Below are 27,530 nucleotides of genomic sequence, written 5' to 3'. Positions count from 1 at the left end.
TTTTCTAATTTAGCAAAAGAAGTATAAACTTCGGTTCTAATAAAAACATCGTTTTCTTCATTTAAGTATTAAACGGATTATTAATGTAATAAATTAATGTTTTAAAACTTTAACTAACTTAAATACTTGTTGTATTTAATTAATGAATTTATTTTAATCAAATGTCGGACTTTGTTTACCATCACGATATGGTCAGATGAACAGTAATTATTACTCCATTCTGCTTTGCGGCAAGTATATCTATTAAATATATCTTTTTCTTCTAAGGTTACGAACGCAGATGTTATTATTTATTATTAGCAACCGATCGAGCCGAGGTTAAACGCGTAAAATCGTATTGGCAGTCCAAACCATGGTTCGTGGAGACCTTTGTGCCCAATCTTTCCATAGAGCTTTCGCCTAAGAGCTTGGAGTTCTCCCAATCCGATAAAATACGTAATGTAATGGCTTAACCCAAATACCGTAAAAATACCTCAAGGTTTATTATTGTAAAAGGTATAAGGGATCTGGTACTTCAAACACTACAGTCGCAGCTTTTCACAGTGGAAATAAAACAGGAATTTATAGTCATTTTATATATGTATACGTCAACTACCCATTATTAGTACTTTTACCTTTTCCATACTTTGGTTGTCTGTAAGAGATTGCCTTGTGTGATAAGACCGCCATACGTACTTCTTTGTATATTATTGTGAAACTATTTAAATGTAAATATAAAAAATATTTTAACTGTATAGATGTATTATAAAAGCATCTAGTTATTTTTCATCAAAATTCGACGGCGTCTATCGAATCTAAAGGTAGATCATCTCTTGATGATGAACTGGTTTATTTCATCTTATCAACCAAATCCATCCAACCTTCGTCTGATAGAAATACACATTTGCAATATAACCGCTGTTAGTGTCTTTGGCCTATTTCACCTGATTAAAATGAATTAACTTATAAAGTTTACAAAAATAAATTTGCGATACAAAATACTTATCCACAAGAACATATTCAGTGTCTCATATATTTTATATATAAAAACATTCATTTGAATTATTATTTCATTTGATTCATATGCTGTAACATATGCACTCAAGCGATTAGTACTAAACATACCATAACGGATCAAATGACCCAAATTAAACTTTGGCATTGAAATTGTAAAAAATACCATTTTAGACACAATGTCTAAAAATTCTTGTATTTTGCGTTTGTAATAGAAATGGTCAATATATTGTTTAGTTATAATCAACTTAATTATTTTTTTCCTTCCTAAAAGCCATATTTCATACATTTAAACAGGTAGTATAATGTCGAGTCATTTGACCTGCTATGGTAGAAAAAGTTAGCTAGTAAGTGTCGGTATGATTAATGTTAAAATATTTATTGAAAATGCTGAGTCATGTTATTTTATTTTTTAATTCTACAGCTGTTGTAACTACTAATTTATTATAAAAAAGTTATCATTATCGTTATGCAAACCGACAGACGCTCACTGCAAGGCATAGGTCTCCATTAAAGTTCGCCATGACAGCCATGGTCTTGTGTTACCAACAACCAGCGACCTTGACTATGTCCTCGGTCCATCTAGTGGAAGGCCTATTCACGCCGCGTTCACAGTTACCACTCGAGAACCTTTCGGCGCCAAATAACTATAGTAATTAAGTAAGAAAAGGACCAATATTTAGCTACTTCCGCACATGCAGTGGTAGTCGTGTAACAAAGTGCACCGCCCGCCAGCCTAGTCAATGAGAGACTCTGTTTGGCACTAATCGGTGTAACATAATTCCTGAAGATGCCCCGTGGAGGAGTGAAACACGTGGCGGTTGTGTAATTCGCATTGTTTGACGCATACGCATTTACCAGCAGGCTGGCGGGCGGTGTACTTTGTTGCACGACTACCACTGCATGTGCGAAGTGGGTAAATATTGTTCCTTTTCTTACTTAGGATGGACTTCCGTAAGATAACGCCTGATTCCATTAAATATTTAGCTATGGTAATAATGAAATCAAAACCACTACATACATCATTTCCGCGTTAGCCGTGGGCGCAGAAATAAGTTGTCGTGGTAATGAAAACGTATATCGGCTTACTATATTCGTAATTTTTTTTTGATCTCTCAAGAGACCGATGTGATATGACATCTTTATCTTTTTTGCAATAGTTAAAGTATTTAGAGATTAAGTTTGATAGTAACCTAAGAAGATGTAGCCCAGCATCTATCCCTGTCCACATTGTGTAGGTAAAAGTTTTGCGTTATATTTTAGAGTCATCACTTTATACAGTGTGATTAGAAATAGGTTTAAAAGCTTCAAAGCTTTATCTGATAAATGATTTATACCTTCATCCTTTTAAAGTTTCTATACATACACCAATACCTCGCTTTGCTTCGTTTCGTTTTGCGTTTTATTCGAAGTTGCGTCACTGTTTGATTAGTACTAATTTTCACTGTGCTTCGTTAGATTTTCGAGGTTGGGTTGTTTTGGGTTCGAGTCTATTTTTTAAAATTTTCTTTTTCTTTCTTTAAGATGGCAACACTTTTGTTTCTAATTGCGCCAGACCATAAAAACTTGGGTTTTTCCTTCCTAACTAAAAATCAACGCAATTTTAATACAGTTTTATTTTCACTTTGTTTTGCTAATTTTAGAATTTAGTTTCAATTACGTTTTGGAACGTAACCACGACGCAAAGTGAGGTATTGGTGTACAACCAATCATCCTTTAAAGACTTGCTAAATCAAGGTGTACACAATGGTACAGAAGATCTAAAGTGATTACAGTTGTTATATATCGTTATCAGTTAATCAAATCCGTTTATCCATACTAAGCGACAATATCGGAAAAACCGACAGACCGCTACGCGTGGAATGCAAACATAGGCCCGGCTTAGATTTCCCGCATACTAGCTACCCACATACGACCGTAATTGGAGAGACGGTGGGCCGCCGCTAACAGCAAGCGTTCTCAAACAGTCACGGCTACTGTGAAGACAATATAACGACTTTTAAGAAAAAATCTTCAATCAATCATAAGTACAACTTAAACTACAGATTTGCCAATAACACCTCACTTTACACTTCATTTTCATCATTCATTTATTCCCATGTCCCCAAGATGGCGCAGAGGGCGTCCACAGTACGTCGCCATCCCGAGCCTTCTTGAGCCTCGCGCTTTACTTCGCTCCACGTCATTCCAACTGCCTTCACTTCTGCAGTGATCGTCCGCCACCAGGTTTGCTTTGGGCAGCCACGTCTTCGCTTTCCTTGAGGATTCCATTCAAGTGCTTGCCTCGGTATGTGATCAGGGTCCCTCCTATTCAGTTCCACTTGTGGCGTTTGGTCTGCTGTTCGAGCGGCATGTCACCAGAGCGTTTCCAGAGATCTACATTGGAGACTTTCTCAGGCCAGTATATACCGAGAATACGTCGAAGACAGTTGTTAACAAAGACTTGACACTTCATTTCAGTTTATTATTATTACCAAGTGCAATAATAAGAGATGACGAATAGAAAAGTGGAAGACAAATATACCAGAAATCGTAGCCACATCAGATGGTCGGAGCAAATCCCCTTGTAACTTAACAATAACCTGCTGCGGTCTAAAGACAGGAACAGGCAGCACGGATAATAAAGATAAAATTCTCCATATCCAGGGGATCACAGCCGTCGACAATTGTGTCAATGATAAGGAGAGCAGGAATATTAATAATCACCTTATTTTAAACTATGTTTACGAAAAAAAATGCTATTAAATTTAAGCCGTGCTATTAAGTATGTAAGCCATTATAGGTTTTTCATTTACAGTACATTCAATCAAAAAAATCAAGTCTCAGAAATAATAAATTCGTAAAGATAATATAACAAAAAAAAGCGATTTCAAAATTTAGAACTATACATATTGAAATCAATTATTGTTTACCATCTGTCGCTGCAGAATTTGTACTGCCAGAAATTATAGGGCTGCGGCATTCCAACAGAAGAAATAAATAAATCTTTTAAAATATCAGTGATCACTTTAAACAAATTGATTGGAAATAGGTATAACAGCTTTAAAAGGTTTTTGCTGGCACATTCACGACACCCATGTTATATGAGAGGAACGTCACTATTTTATTATTTCTTAACCACTCATTACAATAGCGAAGAAATAACAAAAAACAAAGCAATAAACATACCTGTCATAATTACAGGAGCAATCAACCGGCGTATTGTCACACAAACAGATTTTTCACAGCATTAAAACTTTTGTTAAATTTACGCGCAAACGTTCTACTCTAACATATGGTTCGGAGTTGAATGCATAAATAGATGACCGAGAACTATAAAAGCTTATTTCAGTTTACCCATTATCCAGAAAATTCTATGCAAATAAACACTTCATGTACCGATACAATATTGATCACGTAACATTTATTTTAGCACTGTAACATTATTCTTAATTTAAAAATACTAGGTGTCGAGAATACAGCTGATTAGTACTGAAATTTGTAAATCGACGAACATGGCGTGTGGTGACGATTAAAGTGCCGGCGGCTAGGGTTCAAGGTGCAAGGTGCGCAAGTTACGCTGCACCTTTTTTTTTTGTTCGCAAACGAGCTGAGGTTATTGCCCTCGGGATGCAATGCAGTGATAGCGATCGATATGCTTTCTAGCATACTCTATTTTGGCTAAACACTATGTTTATTAAAATATATTATTATACGAATAAAGAGCCATGTATTGATACAAAATGTACAGGTGATTGGTTATACGTATAAAATATTTAAAATGGTGAACGTATACCTCATTTGCTGTCAATTCATGTATATAAGTCGTACCCAATAATCATAGAATTCAGAAAAATAAATAACGTAATGATTATATAGTAAAAACAACTCGTATTGAAATAAATTATTATTTACTATCTGTCCTACAGAGTGATCACTTCATACATGTTGATTGTAAGTTTGTTGATTAGTCAATTCTAGTAAAAAAAAATCCAGCATATATCAAAGATACTTTTGATTCAAAATGTAGCGGAATAATTGTAAGAGCATTAAACTTTTAATCCTTTACTAGTATAACCAATTACCCTATATTTACTTGTATTATTAAACGAGTTGATTCAGATATTAAAAATAACGAAAAAGTTTTGTCCGTCTGTGGAATAAAAATCCAAAATAATTGATAAAATATTAAAGCGCCATCATGCGTGAAAATAAAACAGTCGCTCTAGTTAGTTCGTCATTGAACAGTTAAAATTATGATAACACCAACAACATATAGATGGCGCTGTAGTAAATGACAACATTCAATATTCTAAAAATGTTTTAAAATATTTCTATGCAATTTGACATATAAATTAAAAATTATTTAGTGATTTCATAACCTATATTGTGAAAGACTGAAAATTAAATAAATAAAAAGAATTCTTATACCAGGAATCGATATTTAAAATTTTGAAAAAGACTAGCTCTGCGTGGAAGGAGCTTGACCACCGCTGTCAAATTGTAAAAAGAACAAATCTTATAACGTACGAAAACAAAAGTGACATAGAATATGAATGAGGTCGTTCATTGAAATTAGGTTAAGAGAAAAATAGATTAGTGTATATGAAGTTTATTTAAACCAACGTTTACCTAGTGACATAAGCGACTTTAATATTAATATCGTGCATTAGTCTTCGATTTAATTACGTAAACTAAATAGGTTTATTATTAAAAATTATCCGACCCAAAAGTAGTCATGTCTTAGCGATCAATAATCAATAAAAATAAAATGCAGTGTTTACTGTATTGCTTTTTAATATACATATTTTAATTAAGGTATGAGGAGAAGAAAGAATGGTATCGAACGAAAAGGAAAATAGATATGAAAAGAAAGGTAGAAAGCAAGAAAAAGGAAAAAGAAACCAAAGTCCCTGTCCTAAAAAGACAGGAGTACGAGAGTGCCCCAATGCCCCATTAGAAATATATATATACATATTTGGACGCTTCTTCGACATAGAAAAAGCCAATGCACAATAGGCCATGTGAAAAAAATGTATTTTCGAGCTTAATGCCTCAAACACTCAACGAACTTCTTTGCGATATATTTATTGACTTTGAAAAAGTAACCCGCACTGAAAATTGTTTTATTTGTTCTGATAAAATTAAAAAAAAAAGATTAATGCCATCTGTAATGTCATTTCATACAAGTTTCCTTGTTCACTTGTCGTCTTTGTGGTCAGAGTAGTTTCAAACTTTTTAAAAAGTACAAACCCTAATGTTTTGAATATTTCATTAAATAAATCGGGGTACAATCATGCACGCTTTAAACACGCTTAGCGTTAAAAAATCATTATATTTGCAATGCTACGTGACATAAATACAGTCACGAATAATCTCGCATCAATGCGCTCATTCGTCGTCTCGTGACGACATAAATGTTTATGTCTTCTTCACGACCCACTTCATCGTCAATGTTCCTTCATAAATAACACTTCAGTTACAAATATAAAACAAACAGTAAAAACTTAAACTTTTTCTGTTTTTTTTTTTCTATACTTATCTTTATTTAAATATTTAAGACAAATTCAATGTAAAAAGACAACTAGTTACATACCATTAAAATGAATAATCAATTCATTATCACTAATATTCTTATAATTTTAGCCGTAGAATGTTCACAGCTGGACATAAGCTAATATAAACATATTATTTTTTAACTTCTATTTTTTTTATTCAATCTCAAAAACTATATATAGATTGAATCAAAATGGTCACATGTCAGACACGTAATATCTCAAATAATGAAGTATATAGTAGCACTAATTATATCAAAACATTATGTAAATAAAAAAAAATGGTTGTTGTACGAGTATTAATGGACACAGATACTTTAAGTGATTGATTGTAGGTGTAAAAGTAAGAAAAGTAGTCGTGCAATCTTCATCAATCATCAATCAAGATTGCACGACTACTGCTACATAGCGGAAATAGCTATATATTTGTCCTTTTCTTACTTAGGATGGACTTCCGCAAAGTAAGGCCTGAATCTATTAGATATGTATTTGTAAAAGTTTTAAAGGGATGAATGTATAGCTCAATCGTCAAGAAAAAGCTTTAAAGCTTATAGACTTATTTCAAGCACCATGTATAAAGAGATTACTCTGAAATATAATACATTGATTAATTTTTATATTATAATACGGCACACTTATAACTTCTGGCTGTAAAGTATGTACGGACAGATAGTAAGCAATCATGAATTTAAACATGTGGTAATCCTAATTTTTAAAACTTTTTCTTACTTTATTAACATTACGGTATTATTTATTTCTGTTGATTTATAAAATATATTGATACCAATTTCAATCATCGATGCTAAACCCTTTTTGGCGTTATCGTATCGCAAAACTAAATCCGTTTTGAGTGACTGCTCAGGCCCAGATCCCTTCCAGGAGCCTCTATCATCATATCCTAATGATACTATAAACGCCAAAGTACATACAGACAATTGTCAAGAACAAACAAAACTTCCAGATGTCAAAAAAGTAAAATTTGTATTTTAATCAAAACCTTTACCTTATGACGTAATATAAATATATAAATATTAGTTATCATTTCACATCTTCATCATAATTCGTATTCTTTTCGTATAAGTCGACAACCATCTATCAAAATATAAATCGTTTCCAATCCATCCATAAGATGTATGTAAGACATTGCGGAATGCGATAAAGCCGCCAATTGTACTCCTGTAATCTAATTGTATTTTTTCTGTTATGTTTAAAAAATATTGCTGGTCTCTCCCAAAGATATTTATGGGAGGATATATCATAATCACCAAGCCTGGTAGGGCGCAGTATCCAATTAGAAACTTGTTCAGAATCCTACATAACTCATACACAAAGTGTGAATTATATAAGATTGTATCCCGGAAAACGCTCGGTTATTTTGAGAATTCTAATATATATCATAAAGTAATAAATAAATAAATAATACATTTTTTTCTATTATTTATAGGCTTTCAGTTATAAGTATCTTCCGTGGTTTAATATCACCTGTATCAGACAGTCAGTCGATGTCAATTTTTATATACAATCATATGATGTAAATTAATGTTAGTAATACAAAACTATGCGGCCTTGGTGTATGCAAATTGCCGTTATTGCTCTCTGTACGCCATATATTAAGTAATGACATCAGAAACGTAAATAATTTGTTATTTGCCGCCATTGGGAAGGTCAAGGGTGTGACACCAAGTGTTAAATTCTAATAATAGTATTACAGTCAATAATATACATTAATAAAGTACGTATATTAATAAAGTAGTAATGTTGTATCGTGAAACGTGAACTTCTGAATTTAATTTTTATTTAAATAGATATGGAGCGTTAAAATTTCAAAATCTTACGAGAATAAGAGATACCTAAAATCATAAAATAAGGTAAGTAACGTAAATTAATCAAGGATCGAAAATTCAACCCCAAAAAATGCTAAGCCAGGGATAATTTAAGCTTTCGTGTTTTACGGGTCGTATATATAACAATGGATGTTTGAAATATATATGATTTTATATAGATGTTTATTTTCAATTTTAGCTCTATTTTTATCGCTCGACAATTCCTTATATCAACAAGATTCATATATGGAAAACGCTCAGATAAGATTCTCCGTGTACTCGACCAAAAAATGAAAGTTAAATGTCAAAAGCTTTTCAGGTAGAAGGCGATATTTAAATACATTTTTCATATTACATAAGTACGAGTTATAAGAGCACCATCGGGGTACAGTCACGTCTACCATTACAGGAGTGATATTTATAAATGTCAAGAAATAACATCTTGACATTTTTTTATACATTCACTTTGTTATTAAAGACTACGACTGTTTCGTGTGTAGTAAAATGTTTGAAGGATTTATAGAGTTTTTATAGGAAATTAGTACAACTTTGAACACCGATTTTTTGTGTTGGTGGTTGTGTCCAAATATGACATTAGTTATAATGTCATATTTGGACGCAATATAATATACCGTGAAATGGGTAAGCAAAATTGATTCATTCTTTACGACTTTTTTGAATGAAAATATGGACATCCATTTCGTAACCATACTAGACCAGTATTTATTTATTATGGTATATAACCTCCCTCAAAGAAATGTATGTGGAGAAATAACATAATCGCAACATTTGGCAAGCGGGTCGACAATCGCAGTGTGGTATTATGGTATGCAGAAAACGCTGCTGCTCATTCTCTGGAAACTAGTTTATGAATAGTGGCAATCCTATATAATCAATGCACAAATTGTGAATAATATACTTAGTCTGGCCATAAATACTGTTACTATTCAAAAAAAGAAAATATTACGTTTGAATTTGGAATCTGTCATTTTTATATGATTGCTTGATGTGTTTTCTTATTTTCGCGCCATTATATTGTTAAATATTTTGTTATATTAAAATGGAGTGGGGTGATAAAGAGAACCGAATCGCTGTGATTGCCTTACATAAAGTAGGTATGGAGAAAAGTGCAATTTTTAAAACCCTCCACCCGCTTGGTATTAGTCAAATGTTTGTTTACCGGGCTATTGATAGGTACAATGATACCTCCTCTGTTTGTGACAGAAAAAGATCTGGCCGTCCACGTACCGTTCGTGTGAAAAAGGTGATTAAAGCAGTTAGGGAAAGAATTCGAAGAAATCCTGTCCGTAAGCAAAAGATTTTATCTCGGGAGATGAAGATAGCTCCTAGAACCATGTCGCGTATATTAAAAGATGACTTAGGACTTGCAGCCTATAAGAGACGTACTGGTCACTTCTTAACTGATAATTTAAAGAAGAATAGGGTGGTAAAATCCAAACAACTACTTAAGCGGTACGCAAAGGGAGGTCACAAAAAAATTTTGTTTACGGATGAGAAAATTTTTACAATTGAGCAGTATTTTAATAAACAAAATGACCGTATTTATGCTGGAAGCTCTAAAGAAGCTTCGCAATTAGTAAACAGAGTACAACGTGGGCATTATCCCACTTCAGTGATGGTTTGGTGGGGTGTTAGCTATGAAGGGGTGACTGAGCCATATTTTTGTGAAAAAGGTATTAAAACGTCGGCACAAGTTTATCAAAATACCATTCTTGAGACGGTAGTTAAGCCTTTAACTAACACCATGTTCAATAACAAAGAATGGTGCTTTCAACAAGACTCGGCACCGGGTCATAGAGCTCGATCCACCCAATCTTGGTTGAAAACTAACGTTCCGGACTTTATCAGCACTGAAAACTGGCCGTCGTCAAGTCCTGACCTAAATCCATTGGATTATGATTTATGGTCAGTTTTAGAGAGTAAGGCTTGCTCTAAACGCCATGATAATTTGGAGTCCCTAAAACGATCCATTCGGTTGGCAGTGAAGAATTTTCCTCTAGAAAGAGTTCGTGCTGCTATTGATAACTGGCCTCAACGTTTAAAAGACTGTATTGCAGCCAATGGAGACCACTTCGAATAAACATTGTATATTTTTAATAGTTATATATTGATGTATTAAACTAACTCACTATGAAAGGAATAAATGTTACGTATAAAAAAAAAATCGTGCTTTTCTTTATAACAATATTTATGGCAAGACTAAGTATAATTGATCCTGAGATTGTAAGTTTCTCAAGACGTGACCACGTGCCGGCGAAAAGGCGTGTGTATGCCTCCAACTAGATGGACCGATGACATAATTAAGGCGCTAGATCAGTCATCCTTGCGATCATAGAGATAAGCTTATGCTTTGCAGTATGCATTTATCAGCTGAAAGGAAGAAGAAGAACCACTGATTTTCATATTTATTTTATTTTATCATAAAGTGTCAGTGTCACATTTCCGTAGACATGACATCTTATAATTAGCGACTTTATTATGTTGACCGTACCCAATCATAATTCTGCAGTGTGTTAGGGTGCGGGCGTGCGTGCGTGAAGCTATTAGTGTTTAGTGTTGTAATGATTCATGGGATAACTTTTTATTATACATATCTATTTTGATATCGCGGTCAAGAGACGTGTTCCTATAAACTTTCTTAATTTAGTTTCAAATCTTTCTTAAATGTGGGCTATGCAATATGATATAAACCAATACCTCGCTTTGCGTCGTTTCGTTTTGCGTTTTATTCGAAGTTGCGTCGCTGCTTGATTAGTACTAATTTTCATTGTGCGTCGTTAGATTTTCAAGGTTGCGTTGTTTTGTGTTCGAGTCATTATTTTTTTTTATATTTCCTTTTTTTTCTAAATGATAGCAACAATTTTTTTTCTAACTGTGCCATGCCATCAAAACTCGGGGATTCCCGTTCAAATTAAAAACAACGCAATTTGAATACAGTTTTATTTTCACTTTGTTTTGCTAATTTTGGAGTTCAGTTTCAATTACGTAGTGTGTTGTACTTTTTTTTAAAAAAATAATAATAAATTTATACAAATTTTTATGTATTGTTTTTGGTTACAAAAAAGGTAAATATTTTTCCAATTTATTTATTGGCAGAGTTATATTATTTTTGTTTTTTTTTAAACGTTTACTTTGTTCAATTTTCTTTTTAAAAAGTAGTACTTTCGTAACCCTGGAACCTACCTTCGATCTTTATATGGTTTGCTATAGAAAATCTTAATTCACTTTGCGTCGTTTCAATTTGCGTCGTTTTTTTTGGAACGTAACCACGACGTGAAGTGAGGTATTTGTGTAGTTTTATTATAGTTTTTAAGAGCTCATATATTAGCTAGACGCAGATCTGATTGTACGTTGTAGCTTACGATGACCCTCATAGGAAGGCTCAAGGTCAATCAAAAGCAATGAAGAGAGCTGTACTCGGAGCTTTGCTGCTTGATCAAATTAGAAATAAGAAGATCCGTAAAAGAACAAAGCCACTGACGTAGCTCGCAGCATTTATTCGTCTGAAGTGGCAGTTGTTAGAGCATATAGTTCATGCAACAAATAGGCATTGAGACTGAAAGGTTCTCCAGTAGCTACAACAGATTAAAGGTCTCTGGAAGCAGCTGGATACGGCAGTGCATGACCTGTCATCGCGACGATCTTTGAGGGAGTCTTATACTGCAGTGGACTTTGGCTTGTTATAACTACACGATTAGACAATAACGACGCGACTGAAACATAATTACATTGTCTTGATGATGATGAGATGATTGCGCACCAAAGCTAACATTTTCAAATTAAGACCTCTTTTGAAGTCTAAAGTCGTGAGCTAGATATTTCTTACGTGCGATCACTTTTCTATTTAATCTTTTTTCAACCAATTTATTTTGATATGATTTGGTCTGATCTCTCTGAAATATTGCACAAAGTATATTTTTAATGTTGTGTCACCTATAAAGGAACACATAATAGAACCATTATTTATAGGATAACGTAACGTAATTTAAATTTATAATAAATAAATTTAACGCTAAATGGCAGACAACGTAATGCAACCTTAAATTCACCTTTAGCTGGTTGCCTAACATACGAGAGTATGTTACTGATACGTGCCTAACATACTCTCGTATGTTAGGCACGTATCAAATCTATTATATCTGACATTATGCGGCAAAGACTATAATATTTTTTTAATACATATTAACTTAGTATAACTTACTTTTTGTTATTTTATATTACAATCAATATTTACACTTAGCAACTGCACAGTTGTTAGACCGGTGCGTTCCAGTATTAGCTAAATTTTCATATTATATAGACATATATAATATAACAATAGATATATAATATAGACATAATAATCATAGATCCAGATCTATGGTTATAATATTACTAATTCTTGTAAAACTAAATATCTTAAATGGCTTTGATTCTTCCTAAGTATAATAATTATTTTAAAGTGTTTCATGGCCACTTTTATTATAATTTTTTTTAGAAAACAATTTTTTCTTCTTACCAAGTGCCAAAAGACAGTCAACGGGGGAGTTTCTAACCTTTTCGTTGCGAACAGCGCCTTTTGGCGCTCGGCTATAGTCGCTTTCTCTCTGCAAACAACGCCTTCTGGCGCCGTACATTTGTTTCACATTATGTTGTCAATAATTTCATGATCACGGTCATTAATTTGTTTGTTACATAACCAAATACGTGTCGTTCGTACAGAGAGTCTATTATCGCGCCGGCTGCTTTGAGAGTAATTCATTTTTACGCGCTCCGCACCGAAAAGGTTAAGGTTACAATAGTGTAAGAAAATTATAGCGATATATAAAAAAATTACACCAAAACCTAATAATTCTCTATAAACTTAGTTAAATTTAAATTCAGTTTTCACTAACTTAATTTTGTTAAGGTATACTAGAGAATTAGAAAAGAATTTTGCATGATGCCCAAACTTCTTTTTTCTTTTCTTGTTCTAAAATTATTTGAAAAACTTTCGAAACAATTTCATTATAATATGGCACCTTATACAGCGTATCAACGATATCACAACCTCGTAAAGAAAAGTGATTACTGAGATGACACAAGTTTGCGACATTTCCCACGTAGAGTTCTAGAAACCTCGATGCGCGAGGTAATCTAGTGCTTGATAAAGCCGCGAACTAGACTTTCAATTGACACTAATGAGCAACTAATTGGCGGGGTTCCAATACGCGATGATGACCACCTCGTTCAGAATAATTACAGGGTCGTTGACCCCAACAACTGCGACAATTTAAACGTAATCAATATTAATTTTAATGCATTTGTAAATTAATTTTAGAAGATTATTACTATTACATACTTTACTATTAGTAATTACATACACGATGATTCGTTATAGATGTAAAAGCTTTAAAGGGATGAATTCAATGATTCTTTCCGATCAATTAATGTATGGTACACCCTATAATCAATGATTTAAAGAATAATTTACATACCCTAACTACAGCATGGTAAAAAGCGTTTTCAAAATTCGGATTATTGCATACAATGAATTATTATTGTTAATTATCCGTACCTGCAGAAATTTACACAATTTGCACTACCGGAATAATTGGCCCGTGGCAGGCATTCGAATTAAAAAAATAAATTAATGTAACATATTTCAGAGTGATCATCACTTTATGCGGGGTGATTGGAAATGAGATTTATAATCACCCCATAGAAGCTTTTATACCTATAACCAATCACTATTATATGTCGCGACTTTCGAATCAAAGTTATTAAAATGTATATGAATAGTTAGTAAATTAAAAAAATTTCTGCTATAGCCAGTTACAATTTATATATACGTTAAACAAAGAAAATAATAATTTTCCTATAAAAGGCAATTTGTAACAATTTACGTAGCTTTTGTAAGGGTAACGAAAACCTGCTAATATTTTATTAGCAGATCTCGGTACAATGGAACATTCTTTGAACACGGGCAACTGCTCAGACTGTAAATAATTATTCAGAACCCAAGATTTGCTCTGAGCTGCCTCGATTTTTACATATACCTAATTCGAATTCACCATTATCCCTTTAGTACTCTATTCAATATGTTCTGTGTCCATAAAAGGTAAAGATTATTTATTTATTTATTAAGAATTAAACCGTTTGGTTAGTTCTATTTTTTTTTAAATTTAATTAGTTGTATCAGCCCTTAGATGCCCACTGCAATACACACACACACACACACACACATATACTTACATACATATATATGGAGGGATATACCACAATCGCTTTGCTTGGCAAGTGGGTTGGCGATCATAAATCGGTCTTCAAGCCTATTTGAAGGCAATGTCATTCCTGTATAATTATGCAAAAAGTATAAATTACCTAAGATTTTTTCCCATAAAATGAACCCGTGACCTAAGATCCCATGTCTAAATACTTTGCCGCTCGGCTATCATTACTCAAGTGTACACTTTACTTTTTCATCACTCTATATTTTGTATATTTAAGAAAGAAAAATAATAAAACTGTTAGTAGATTTATAAAAACTTATTATATAAAAGAAAACAGGCTTTCTTTAACAAGATCCGATATTATTCATTTTTAATAAATATTTATTAACTCGCTGTACGTAATTTGTCTTTACAATGGACTTAATTACTTCTAGATATTTTCTGCCCAACGACACAGTAAAGCAGGAGATAACCAGTAAGCAGATGTGTAACTACTATTAATATACAAATTGTTTTTTCTATTATACTACAAAAATAAACCGTGGATTCATTACAGGAAATATCGAAACCTATTTCGTTTAATCCGAAACGAACTAGACAAAATATGGGCTAACAAAAACAAAAGCGAATGATAATTGTAATTATAAATAATCTTACGGGTGCAAATGTCTGGGGTATAAAAACTTAAAAATATTAAGTAGACTAATTAGGAAACGTATTCGTTTTATTGCAATTGGATATAAAAAATTAATATTCGTCACAAGCCGTACTGATTTTCAATTAATGTTATTATACGGTAGCGAATTTATTGCTTTAAACTTGTTTTGCGTTTATTCATTGAGAATCTGTGACCATAATTTGGGAGAAAGTCTCGAACTTGTATCAAATTACAGCTAATAAAAACAATACATGCAATTACGAATCCTCTCTATATTAAATTCTTAAGTTTATTTTTCATTACATTATCGCCTTGTGATTTTTTATTCGATTCACAAACCTGATATGAAATAAAAAAATAATTGGCAGAGATGTCTCGACTCACTTTCACAATTATTGTCAACTATTTGATGTGATACAACTTGCGAATTTATTGCACTGAAATATAAGTACAAATAAAATAAAGGAACTATTTCCTTTAACTATTATCAACAAAAGAAAAAAATAACGATATTAAAATATTGACTGTCGGTTAGTACATATATTGTATGTCCACAAAAATATTACCAATATTTACAAAAATCGAGATTTACCAAATATGAATACTAGAACTATAAACAAATTATTTGCACCTAAGACGAGACTTCGTCTAGTTAACAAATCTTTCTATGGACAATGTAAAGTATCCCAGAAAGGTTTAGAAAGTTTTAAAGTGGTACATACTACATTGTAAATGATTTCGTAAAAGAGAGCAAACCTGGGGGGTATCGTCGTTCAATGTTTACGCGTGATAATTTTTTAATGTAAAAGATATTGGACTCTTATGTTTAAGAGACAGACGTTGGTCTCGTTAGAGGCATAAAGAATAGGTAGAGTACATTTGGTGCACCTGGCGTTTTAAGTCACCACAACACTCGTTTTTAGGGGGCGGCCGCTTACTCTCTAACCACGAAAAGGGTGATCGAACCGCGGTTGGACCCAGATTCCTTATTGGCTCGCCTGTGGTCTAAGCTGCCGTACCAAGCCGCATATACACAACATTAACACTACACAGCTCTACTCGGGTAGAGCGGTTTACTACGGTCGAACGACTTCGTGCAATTGAAACGCGTCCAGCTACTGTTTCATTTTTTTTAAGTCCACGGACCCTTCCGCACTGTGAACTCAGTACCGATGAAGCTGTAAAAGGGCCTGGACTAACAGCATCACCTCCAACCGAAACCAAGCAAACTTTTTAAGTTTCGTATAAAGTATTTTTGTATCATGTTTCTGTGCGTGAATCAGCTAACAGTATCATCATGCCACAACTCGGAGAAAAAGAACGAGACGACATCGTCAACTGAGCGTCTGCTATGCAAGCGTCGACGTTACTGAACGGATTTTTGGAGGCGTTTGCCAAGGCATCCAGAGATAAACCGTCTTTTTATTGAAAACTTTCCAGCTGCGTTTGTTACAGCTATGGGCCGAAACCTCGGGTTCTGTTACTCTAGCTCTCTTTAGAATTACAGCACTACATACCATATAAAACCTTATTGGTTCGCTTATCCAAAATTAATTACAACGAATCTTTGTATATTTGTTTGCTCTACTATTCTATACAGAATTCTGATTGAAGTAAAAATAGCCAGCTGTTTGGACTCAAGTTTACCGAATCAAAAACTCGCCATCTGTGGATATACCATAACGGGACATTCAAGTTATATAATCACACGTTGATTTGACCTTGTGCACACCATGTATGGTTACCTTTAATATTTCAACAACGATAATTAACATGCCCTAATTAGTAGAACGTTCCATCGTCCGTCTAAATATATTACTGTTATATTCTATATTAATAACAATGAATCATCTAATGTATTACTAAACGCGAAACTCGAGAATAGGTCAACCAATTTGACCAATTAGTCTTCGAATCTTTGTAAGACACGGGGAAGACTTTAATGAAGACAATAATTAAAGAAAGAAACAGTAATAGCAATATTTTTTTATCACAATTAAACATACAATATAATGCTCGATGATCCTATGGAGCTTCAGGACAAGTAGGCTTTTAAATTAACATGGACATGACTAAATTTATGCAATGTCCATGTGGAGCCTACTCAGTCGTCTTAGGTGCTACGCTCGACGTTGTATAAGATTTTATTTACCTGAGTCAAACAGTCCAGATAGGTAAGTCCAATTTCGAGAAAGTGATCACTCGCCGAATCTAACTCTGAAGTGCAGAATTCGGGAAGCTCCGAAATTTTTTTTTGTCCAAAATACCTGTGTCTGAAGACATACGGATCCGAGATGGTCGCTTATGATAGGCCTTATAGGAAGGCTCAAGGTCACCCAGAGAGAGACAGAGAGCGTTATATTCGAAGTTTCGCCGCAAATCATATGAAAGGGGATTTGCAGAAGAACCAAAGTAACTGGAAAGGCGTGGGTAAACGGATGGCACATTACTTGGGCATTGCCGGAGCAATTCTACATGAATCTTCACAGCACTCTTTATACTGGGCTCTGTGTGTACCAAAGATAGGAACAGGTGGTGCAGCATAACAAAGATATACATTACTTGTGGGATCACGACCCTTTGAAGAGAGAACAACGATGATGTCAATACAAGCAAAGAAGAGGATATTCATTATTAACACTCGCAGTATACTGCCTCGTTTCCGCGATGCTGAGGGACGTGACCTCTATCATTCAGTGATGCTATCTCTTTCGATGTTCTCTTATCTGATCCGGTTCTCCGGAACGTGTACGGCATCAGAAACATTTATGTTGAGATGCGGATTCAGTTGGACTACGACGTCTTGATTTCTTACCATAGACTACGTCATAGACAATCAGTGTTTAGAAGACGTCAGGTATTCCGGCGATATTCGAAGTCAGATAGCCTCCGTTTCTAATCCATCTTCTGTTCTTTGAGTATGAATCTGTTTGTTCTGTGCGCTGCCTATATGATACATCGTTTTGCTATTTATAAAAATAAAATTTATTCAAAAGAAAAAGTCGCTTGCAAGTAATTAAAACAATAAATAAATAAACAGGTACTGAAATACTTTTTATTTATTTATTCTGCACTGCGAAATGTCAAATAGTGTTATACAGAATTAATTTAGGCAGCTGGTGAATCACATAATCGATATCTTTTAAAGAACTTGTAATTGAATGTCAACGAATCCAAACAGCGGTAGCTTTAATAATGGCCGTGATTTAATAGTGATGATAAGTAAGACAAATGATTAAAGAAAACACAATAAAGAAACTGGAGGGTTGTAACTGAACTGTTAACATTATAAGTTTTTTTTTAAAGAAAAAAAGTAAGAGCTTTTTATTGGTACAATTGAGCCGGAGCAAATAGTAGTGTAAGAGGAAAAAGTTTTTATTTATTATATTCCTGTACCGTACGGTTTCGAATGATATCGACAAGGTAAAATCTTAAACCAGTAAGAGTCCTAAACAATGCCAAATGTTAAGTGATGACAACACCTATAAAGAATATTCAAATGTATCTTTTTTTTGTTTGTGGTCAGTTATGGTGCTGTCAGCATACCTGCGCATGCGGCGCTTTGTACACCTAATTAATATTGAAAGACCAAATCAGTCGCACTGTATGTAATGGAACATAATTAGCTATGCATCTGACGACATTGCTTTGCAATATTATTCGTCTTATGATGTAACGGCAGTCGAACTCTGTTTACATATCAAGACCATATACACGGAGCAAAATAATTGTGGTTCTACTTCTTTTAGTTTGGCTCTATACAAAAAAACATAAACAAATTTTTTTGTCTAAACTATCAGGTTTACAAAAAAAATTATAAAGAACAATTTCGATTAAGCTTTACTAGTTCCATCGATTAAAATTGTAAAAAAATAAAATTAAAAAAAGTTCTAAGCCTGACGGGTCAGAGACGTGGTCGCTCGTGGTCCAAGGCGTGGTAGGCTTTATAAGAAGGTTCAAGACCACCAAAAGAGCAATGGAGAAAGCAATTCTCGGAGTTTTCCTGCCAGATCAAATCATAAATGAGATCTGCAGAAAAATCAAGGTGATCGACGTAGCTCGAACAATTGGAAGTCTGAGTGACCGTGGGCACTTTCGTGGAACCGATGGCCTTTAGGTACGAAAATTTCTCGAGTGGCAAACAAGAGCCGATAGGCGAGGGTACACCACCAGGCAGACGACACACGCCGTAGTAAGTCGCAGGTAGTAGCGAAGAGCGCATGATCAGTCATCGTGTTGACCTATGTGGGAGGTCTGTACCTTGCATTGAGCGTTTATCGGCTAAAAAGAAGTGTTATACATAGATATGTAACAACTGTAACTAATTTTATATTTCTAAGCTTATAAGTTTGTTCTTTCTTACTGCCTTTTGTCACTGTTTATCTCCAATAAAGTAAATAAGTAAATATAATATAAACACCTTCTAAATATGAAAAGGTAAATATAGTAGATGACATGCAACGCGTATTGATGGAGCATATACCAAGATTTCACGCGAAAGTCGTGCTGAAGCAAGCTAGTGGTCACTTTATGATTAAGCCCCTTTCAACAAATCGGTATAAAAATATTCACGTATATTACTTCGTCTTACGTTTAAAAGATAATTTATTTTAGTATTTTTTATTAGCTTTAAACATGTGGTCTGTGTGGTCGAATTTAAATAAGTTTGCCTTTAATTATCATTTTATAAGTTAAAAATACAAAACAGCCGAGGCTCCCTCGGGCCTTCGAGCTTCACTACCTTAAAAAAGATCTTAGACTAGGCATCCGTTGCGCCCTGCTACTTGGAACCGATCTACAATTCGACAGTGTAATCCAATAAAAAAAGTAAAAATTGATAGATCTCTATCTCTTCCACACCTTCCTTTTAATATTAAAAAAATCCTTAATTGAGTGGTAAAACCAAAATTATGTACACCACATGTACACATCAGTCACCATGACGATGACGTAACTCCGGACCCACAGCGGACAACGTCTGTAAAGGACAAACTAGTTTTCATTGAGCATCGTGTGTGACATTGACTCAGTTTCGCAAAAGGCTGACATTTGCGAGGTCCACTCGTATCGAATATGTCTACAGATGGTCACAAATCTTATTTTGTACGTGTATATACATTGTTCTCTAAGTTCTCTTTTTAAAATTCAATAATAGTTCTATTAACATCTCGCAGTCAGTGCATATAGAGTAATTTGTTATTGGTATGAAAGGTTTAAAAAGATAAACGCATACCTCATTTGTCAGCAAAAAGCTTTAAACTATCAACTATCACAATTATATCAAGTGATTACTCTGAATTATGTTACATTAATATTTTTTTCTTTTTGTGACAGGCCAATAACTTCTAGCAATAAAGTCTGCAGAGACAGATAGTAAACAATTATTAATTTTAATATATAGTAATCCAAAATTTAACAACACTTGTTTTTACTATATTATCATTACGTCATTTATTATTTATGAAAGCCTTAATTTATGAATAGAATCTACCATATATTAAAAGGAAATGAGCTATATATTCAACCCTTTAAAGTTTTTAAACCTTTAACCAAACAACCTGTATGTATCACAATAAATGTGGTGAAACCGCTGCATCAGGCGATCAGATTCATCAGTCCGCCGTCAAAAAGCTGGCGACGATAGCAATCATGCTCCTGTTTCCTTGGCCTTCCACTGGCCGCGATTTCCTAAAGCGGTACAGCGTTTTCGGTAACACTATAATACTAGGTAAATATTACTTTTTGCAACACATACAAGTAAACACCTTTCAATTAAAAATAATTAAATAAATTGCAAAATTCTATCAAACTCGTGAAGATCTTTGAACCGAAAAGTATGACGTAAAAAATTTTTTTTATATAAGCATTACATTTATTAACATTACTGTTCTCACTTGAAAATATATACATATTTTAATAATAGTAAAAAAAAATCTTAATCGTTAAATAATTTCACCGCCCCAATATACATGAACAGAGATAAATTGGTTTTATAGTGAAGAGAATATCCAATATGTGCACTCAGTTTGATATCATTGTGTGTTTCAGTTAAACATAATCCAACAAGGATTTTCTTAGAATAACAGAAATGCCTTGTTGGCGAATAACCACAATGAGTCACGGGTTATACATCAACAGAAACCACGAAGCCAGTGCTAAGGCCGCCTGTTGAGTTTATCCTGTTCTCTTCGTTCATACATCGTCTTAACATGAAAATAATAAGTTAAAAAAGCTAATGCGGTGATAAAATGGATTTTTATACAAAAAACAACAGTATGCTTACAGCATTGGCTTAGATCAGTGATTCCCAAAATGGTCAATATCGACCCCTAGGGGTCTATGACAACCTGCAAGAGGTCTACGACAGCGAAAAAAAATTTGGGGGTCCATGAAATGAAAATGGGGGTCCACGATAGTTACATCATACTATCTTATAATATCAAAACATTTACATTATTTATATAAGTACCTATGAAGTAAAAATTTTATAATATATGTTTATAAAATTGTGTAAGTTGTGGGATGTTGGTATTCGCTTTGTGGTCGCAATACATTTTGAACTTGTAAAAACCTGAGAGTCACAGTCTTAGAGCTTCGCTACCTTGCACTGACTTGTTTAATTCGTCACTCTATAAATACGAATGTGGGACAAATACGTTTATTCGTTTCCTGAATCTTGAAAAGTGCTAAGAAAATATTTTTAACACTAAACTTCACTACAGTTAGAAATTTACAGGAAATCAATATCAGGTAAGTAGGAGGTCTACCCAACACGGAAAAACATGGCAAGGGGTCTACGACACAAAAAAGTTTGGGGAACTTTGGCTTAGATCAACGCCCGTTTGGAACTCACGTAGCTTTAAAATGATGTCAATATTTGGGGGGAGTTCAATTTGAAATTGGACTCATCGAGGATTTTTGACATCCATAAGTGAGTACAAACCATTCTATTTGAATAAATGATAAACGTTGATCTTGTCATTTTCTAGAATTAAATCTCTTTTATTCTAAACGGATTCAGATTTCTTTTAGTAGAATTGAAGAGAAAACATTATTGAATCACCATTTACAAAATTCAAAACGCATATTAAAATTAAATTTAAGGAAAAGGTATATTATTCAATTGGCGAATATTTAAATCACACGAATCCTTAGCAATGATGTCGCTTGATTATTTTGTTTTTATATAGGTTATATCTGAAAAACGTGTACATGCATAAATCTGTATTGTTAAACTTTATTAAAAGATGTATTGTTGTGGAGTTCTATTCTGTTTCTTCTACACAACTATAACACCGTGCGAAGCAGTACGTTCAAAAATAAAATTTATTAAAAAAAGTTGCTGCGATCAATAACAGTTCTGTTAAAAGTTCCAATTTTAAATAAATGAATTCCATCTTAATTAAAAAAAAAGTTTTGACACATTTTAGTTAAAAATTGCTTCAAAACGTGCGTCATCTGATAGGAAAGGATAAGTGCGAAGGAATGTCTTAACTCACCGGTTTGGCTAACCGCAGACTTAAAACACAACACCTCTTACACACCAAATGGTTTTAATTACCTTAAAAGTATCTATTGGCATTTGGCGCCTAATATTTTAGACGAGCTTAGAGCTCTTGTTTCTAATACCTTATAATAAAGTAGGAAAAAATTTCCTTCGTATTTGATATTACAATTCGGGCCACATTTTACAAAGTTATTTTACACTTAACTGTAATATATAGACTGTACAGTATAGTAGTCTGTATAGTGTGTACTCTGTGTTTGACACTAATCGGTGTAACATAACTCCTGAAGATGCCCCGTGGAGGGATGAAACACGTGTTGAGTGGTTTAACGGTGGCAGTTGTGTAATTCGCATTGTTTGCCGCATACGCATTTATCAGCGGGCTGGCGGGCGGTGCATTTCATTGCACGACTACCACTGCATGTGTGGAAGTGGCTAAATATTGGTCCTTTTCTTACTTAGGATGGACTCCCGCAAGGTAACGCCTGATTCCATTAAGTATATATTCATAAGCATGTAGTGAAAAACAGTTATTTAAATATTATAAACAGACGTTCCAATTTCATTTATATGTAGATTAAGTAGTTAACATTACAATATAAGAGTCCGCTGAAATGTTACTATTAAAAACACGCATAAGCTCAAGAAAAATGTTTCAACTATTGAATCACGTAACCTTTTAAAAGGATCGATGTAAGCAATAGTTTAAAAATATTAAATAAGTAAAATCTTTCTCTTGTCCAAAACGCAATTATAAAAATTATAGAACTACTCAATGATTCGATGAAACGTAAAGATACTGTAATATTTAAAAACACACCGTTTTAAAAATATTAATACAATGTAGTGTATCATATAATTTGTCTCAAAGTACCTTAGCGTAAGTTTTATGAGTATAAATTCTTTAAACACAGCCCAAACTTCGCACGAACGTCTCCACGTGTAAAGCATAGTCATACATAACGTAAAACAGATCGACGAACCACACTAATTAAGGTAATGAAACCTAATCGACCTGGATCTAAACAATTACTCTGACTTCATCAACACGAGTACCTATGATGCCACCGGTTGAATAATGTTTAACACTTCACTTAGCTCCAATTGTAAATTACATTGCATCAGCATTTCACATTAAACGTTATCATAATTTTTCCGAACTTTTTATAACGCAGAGTTTGATTATTTGGCTTTAATAATAATTAAATTATATAACCTATTATAATAACGTAAGTAAGAATAAAAGTTCAAATATTAATTAGAGAACACCACACGAAAGAAATATAATATAGTTAATTTGTTCACCTTAACCTGAACAAAGTGTGACTGAGGTCTCTCACTTATGGCCTCATTGGCAAACTCTCAATCTCACAACGAGCAGGAAAAGGCTATGCGCGGAAATTGTCTACGAGATCCAATTGAAATGAATCTGTGGACGAACCGATCCGCCCAGTGAGTGGCAGTACAAGTGGAAGTGACAGTGGACATGGCCGTTGAGGTTTCTGAAGGTTCTGCAATTAAGATTAAGGAATAGCAAACACAGCGTATGACGTGCCCTCACAAGGTAATACGATGAGGGCGCTTCAAACTGGCCTATTGGAAATCTATAGGGGAGGCAAATAATCATCAGTGGACTTCTTACCGCTGAAATGATGGTGATCAAATCTTTAAATTTTTGTTTTCACACATTATTTCAAATTATTTTACACTTAGAAACGTTTCTCAATATTTCAAAAAAATTACAATTTAATTGAGCTTGCCTATACTGGCATCCTACAAGTTAAAGTACATAGCGAGAGTTCCAAACGCTTCCTGATATGAGAAGAGCCCACAACAAACACAGTCGACTTATTTTTCTTATCACTTCCACAAACATGATGATCACTTCTACAAATCGAGTATTATCTCTATATTTTTGGGACTTTATAATCACTTAAAAATCCTTAATAATTGTAAAAAAAAATCGATTTGTAATTGATTTACAAATCATCACCGAAATAACATTTTGGCAAAGAACAACAAGTCTGTTGCATATGTTTTCACTGTAATAATGACCCATTCGATCAAATATTAACATTCGTATGTCGCTTTAATATAAATAAAAAAGGTCAACATTTATAATACGATGCAAAAACTGTGTTTCGGTTTTACATCTGCCTGACAAATGTCTCTTGATATAAAGACAGGTACAAAGTGTATAATCATAAATTGAACTTTAATAAGTGGGTAATAAGTAGTTTGAATTTTATTAAGTCTTTATAGACTAAATACCAGGTATAAATATCTTGCTACATTGGTATTAAAAATTGAATACATAAAAATCTGGCAACATTTTTTGACAACAGAAATATTTACTTGATTAACTCCAAGTAAGCTTATGCTAAAGAGGTTGACTATGTTAAAATAAGGCCAGTTTTTATTACTGAAGGTATACCAGAATTAATTAAAATGAAAGAACCATGAATTGAATTATATTACTTGGATAAAAAGACAATATAAAAGTAATAAGCCATGACAGCAGTAGATTAGGTAATTCAAAATCTCGCGCGGCATTTTGTAAAATGGTCCAGGCGTAAACATTACCATAAGGAAAAACAAAACTCGCATCATTACCAAAATAAAAACAAAACGTAAGTACATCTTCCATTACGGCGCAAACATACAGCTATGCGTCAGAACACAAATAAATAAACACATTGGATACTTAAATGTAACAATAAGTAAGAAAAATCGTTCGTAATCCGGACACGCGCCAAACGATCGTGGTAAACAAACAAGGTGAAGCTATAGTCATATATTTATACATTTCCTTATAGATTACATATCACTAAGCCATATTTATAACTTCTGTTAATACAACCACCGACGAAGTATCGTTGATATGATCACCTGTACTCATCTTCAAGCATTAACACTTTGTATATGTATGTATGTATATATATATATATATTCACAGCTACTGTTGTTACGAAAACTTCCGAGTAGAACAATCATCCAAATGATCACCTGTACTCATATAAATGTATTAAATGTGAAAATAAACATTACATACATAATTATTTGTATTAATAAGACATTTATTCTATTTGTTAGTTAGCTAATATATGAGTATTTATTTGTATGTATATCAAACATGATACCATTCGTGATTTTGACTATAATAACAAATCTAAAATAAAAAAAAATCTATAACAAAGCATGATGATATATTACAGAATTTACACAGTATTTTGTAATAAGAATATTACGATAAGTTTATATATATATGTCGTTGATCATAAAACTGGCCGATAGTATAATAATAACAGAATAAAAAAAAATACTCACAGCCCGGCGAAATACCGTTCTCCTTCATCGCGCAGCGGAACGGATAGTAAGTGCCCGGCAACACCTTGCCGTACATTGTACGATCCATCCTCCAATCGCTGAGCTGCTCCTTCCACTATAAAACACCCACGGAGGCGACACTGCGATCAGCGAACCATAATCACAACCTACGAACCTTAACTCGATACGCGTAATTAATGAACGGCGCGACACAAGTGCGATCTAAGTCAAGGGCAGCGATGCACTGCGCTCATATCGATATCGACGATCTATTATCGATAAGAGATAACACAATGTCACCGCGCCGGAACTAGTTAGCTGAGCAGTCGTCGACGCGTCCCGATCACAACTAAAGCCGTAGAACGTATTCAGCTCGGAGACTACATATACGAGATCGCGTTCAAAATCAGTTGCACTCGAGTGTACCGATGTTTTCGTGACGAAGTTTATTACGTAAACATCGATAAACGTGCCGGTACACCTTTACGCAGCTAATAAATAAAATAGTTGTCAAAGCGTAACCAATAGTAAGGGATTGATCAAAGCAAATAGGCAAACTTAAAAGAGAAATAGTACAAATTCGATCGAGATGGCGACACGATGGGAGACAAGACCATCGATCACGCGCTCCCTGGCTGTAAATTCTAATTTAGTTCGTTGTTACCGCCAAATTTTACCGCGCCCAACCTCATCCGGTGCCGAGTGTCTATTCTGAAAAGTTGTACGTCCACACCCACGCCGTCACGCTGAGCTTTACAACGGTCATTAGGAGGGATAGCAGGGCTCCTTTGATCTATATCTCCACCGGCTGTTCTTTTACAAGTATTAATTATCAGTTAGCATTTCTTTGTATTAAATTAATACACAATTTCCGAACGATAAATCCCATGATAACGAAAGCGATTAGCGTTAAGAATTGAATAAAAGGTGACGTTTTCCGAACGCAACCGCATGAAGAATTGGCTTGTGAAAGGTCGTAAAGCTGCATTCCACATCTCTGCGGTGCTAATTAAAACAAGAGATTGACGTTTACGACGTGAACGTTTACGGCGCACGTAACCGTTTCATTGTTCCCGACGCGAGAGGGTTTAATAAGGAAGTAAATATTTGAGCTGATGAGGCCAGGGTTGCCAGACCGCTCGGGAGCAATCTAGGTGATCGCTGGACACTAATTGAGTTCTGACAGGTGAGGGGGAAGCTAAATGGGTCATTTGTAAATTACTACAGGTGTTTAAACAAATAACATTGTATGGACATATTATTATATTTTTACTGTTAGGGTCCAGAAGCATTACTATGGCTAATTTGAATTAAGTAAAAAAGGAGAGAGAAAAATTAATATTTGTTTAATGTCTTGACATAATAAGCAAATAAAAATGCTGGTATAAAAACCACATGTCATAGAAAACAATAAATCGATACAACTTTCGAATTGAAAATTCGTAGAAATCTGAATCGAAATCGAACAACTGTAAT

General features: G+C 33.9%; 1 protein-coding gene across 3 annotated transcripts in view; it reads right to left on the bottom strand.

Annotated features, from left to right (window-relative positions):
- The window catches only part of Pax (Paxillin), a 100,226-nt gene that overhangs the window by 62,586 nt on the left and 10,110 nt on the right, over positions 1–27,530 (bottom strand). Inside the window, exon 1 of one of the 3 annotated variants that reach the window (XM_068773213.1) lies at positions 26,055–26,294. The exons of 1 other annotated variant lie outside the window; for it this stretch is intronic. In XM_068773213.1, coding sequence (XP_068629314.1) covers positions 26,055–26,142 — 88 coding nt within the window. In that variant the 5' untranslated portion in view covers positions 26,143–26,294. Of the gene's footprint in view, positions 1–4,161; positions 4,206–26,054; positions 26,295–27,530 lie in introns of those variants that run through there. One more of the 3 variants, XM_068773215.1, reaches the window with a different exon arrangement.

The sequence above is a fragment of the Battus philenor genome, unplaced genomic scaffold, assembly GCF_028537555.1.
Source record: "Battus philenor isolate CCGP_79_NKW_IND1 unplaced genomic scaffold, ilBatPhil1.0.hap1 SCAF_6, whole genome shotgun sequence".
NCBI classification, from domain to species: Eukaryota; Metazoa; Arthropoda; class Insecta; order Lepidoptera; family Papilionidae; genus Battus; species Battus philenor.
Note: the sequence above shows the minus strand (reverse complement) of the source record. Positions and strands in the feature narration are given on the sequence as shown.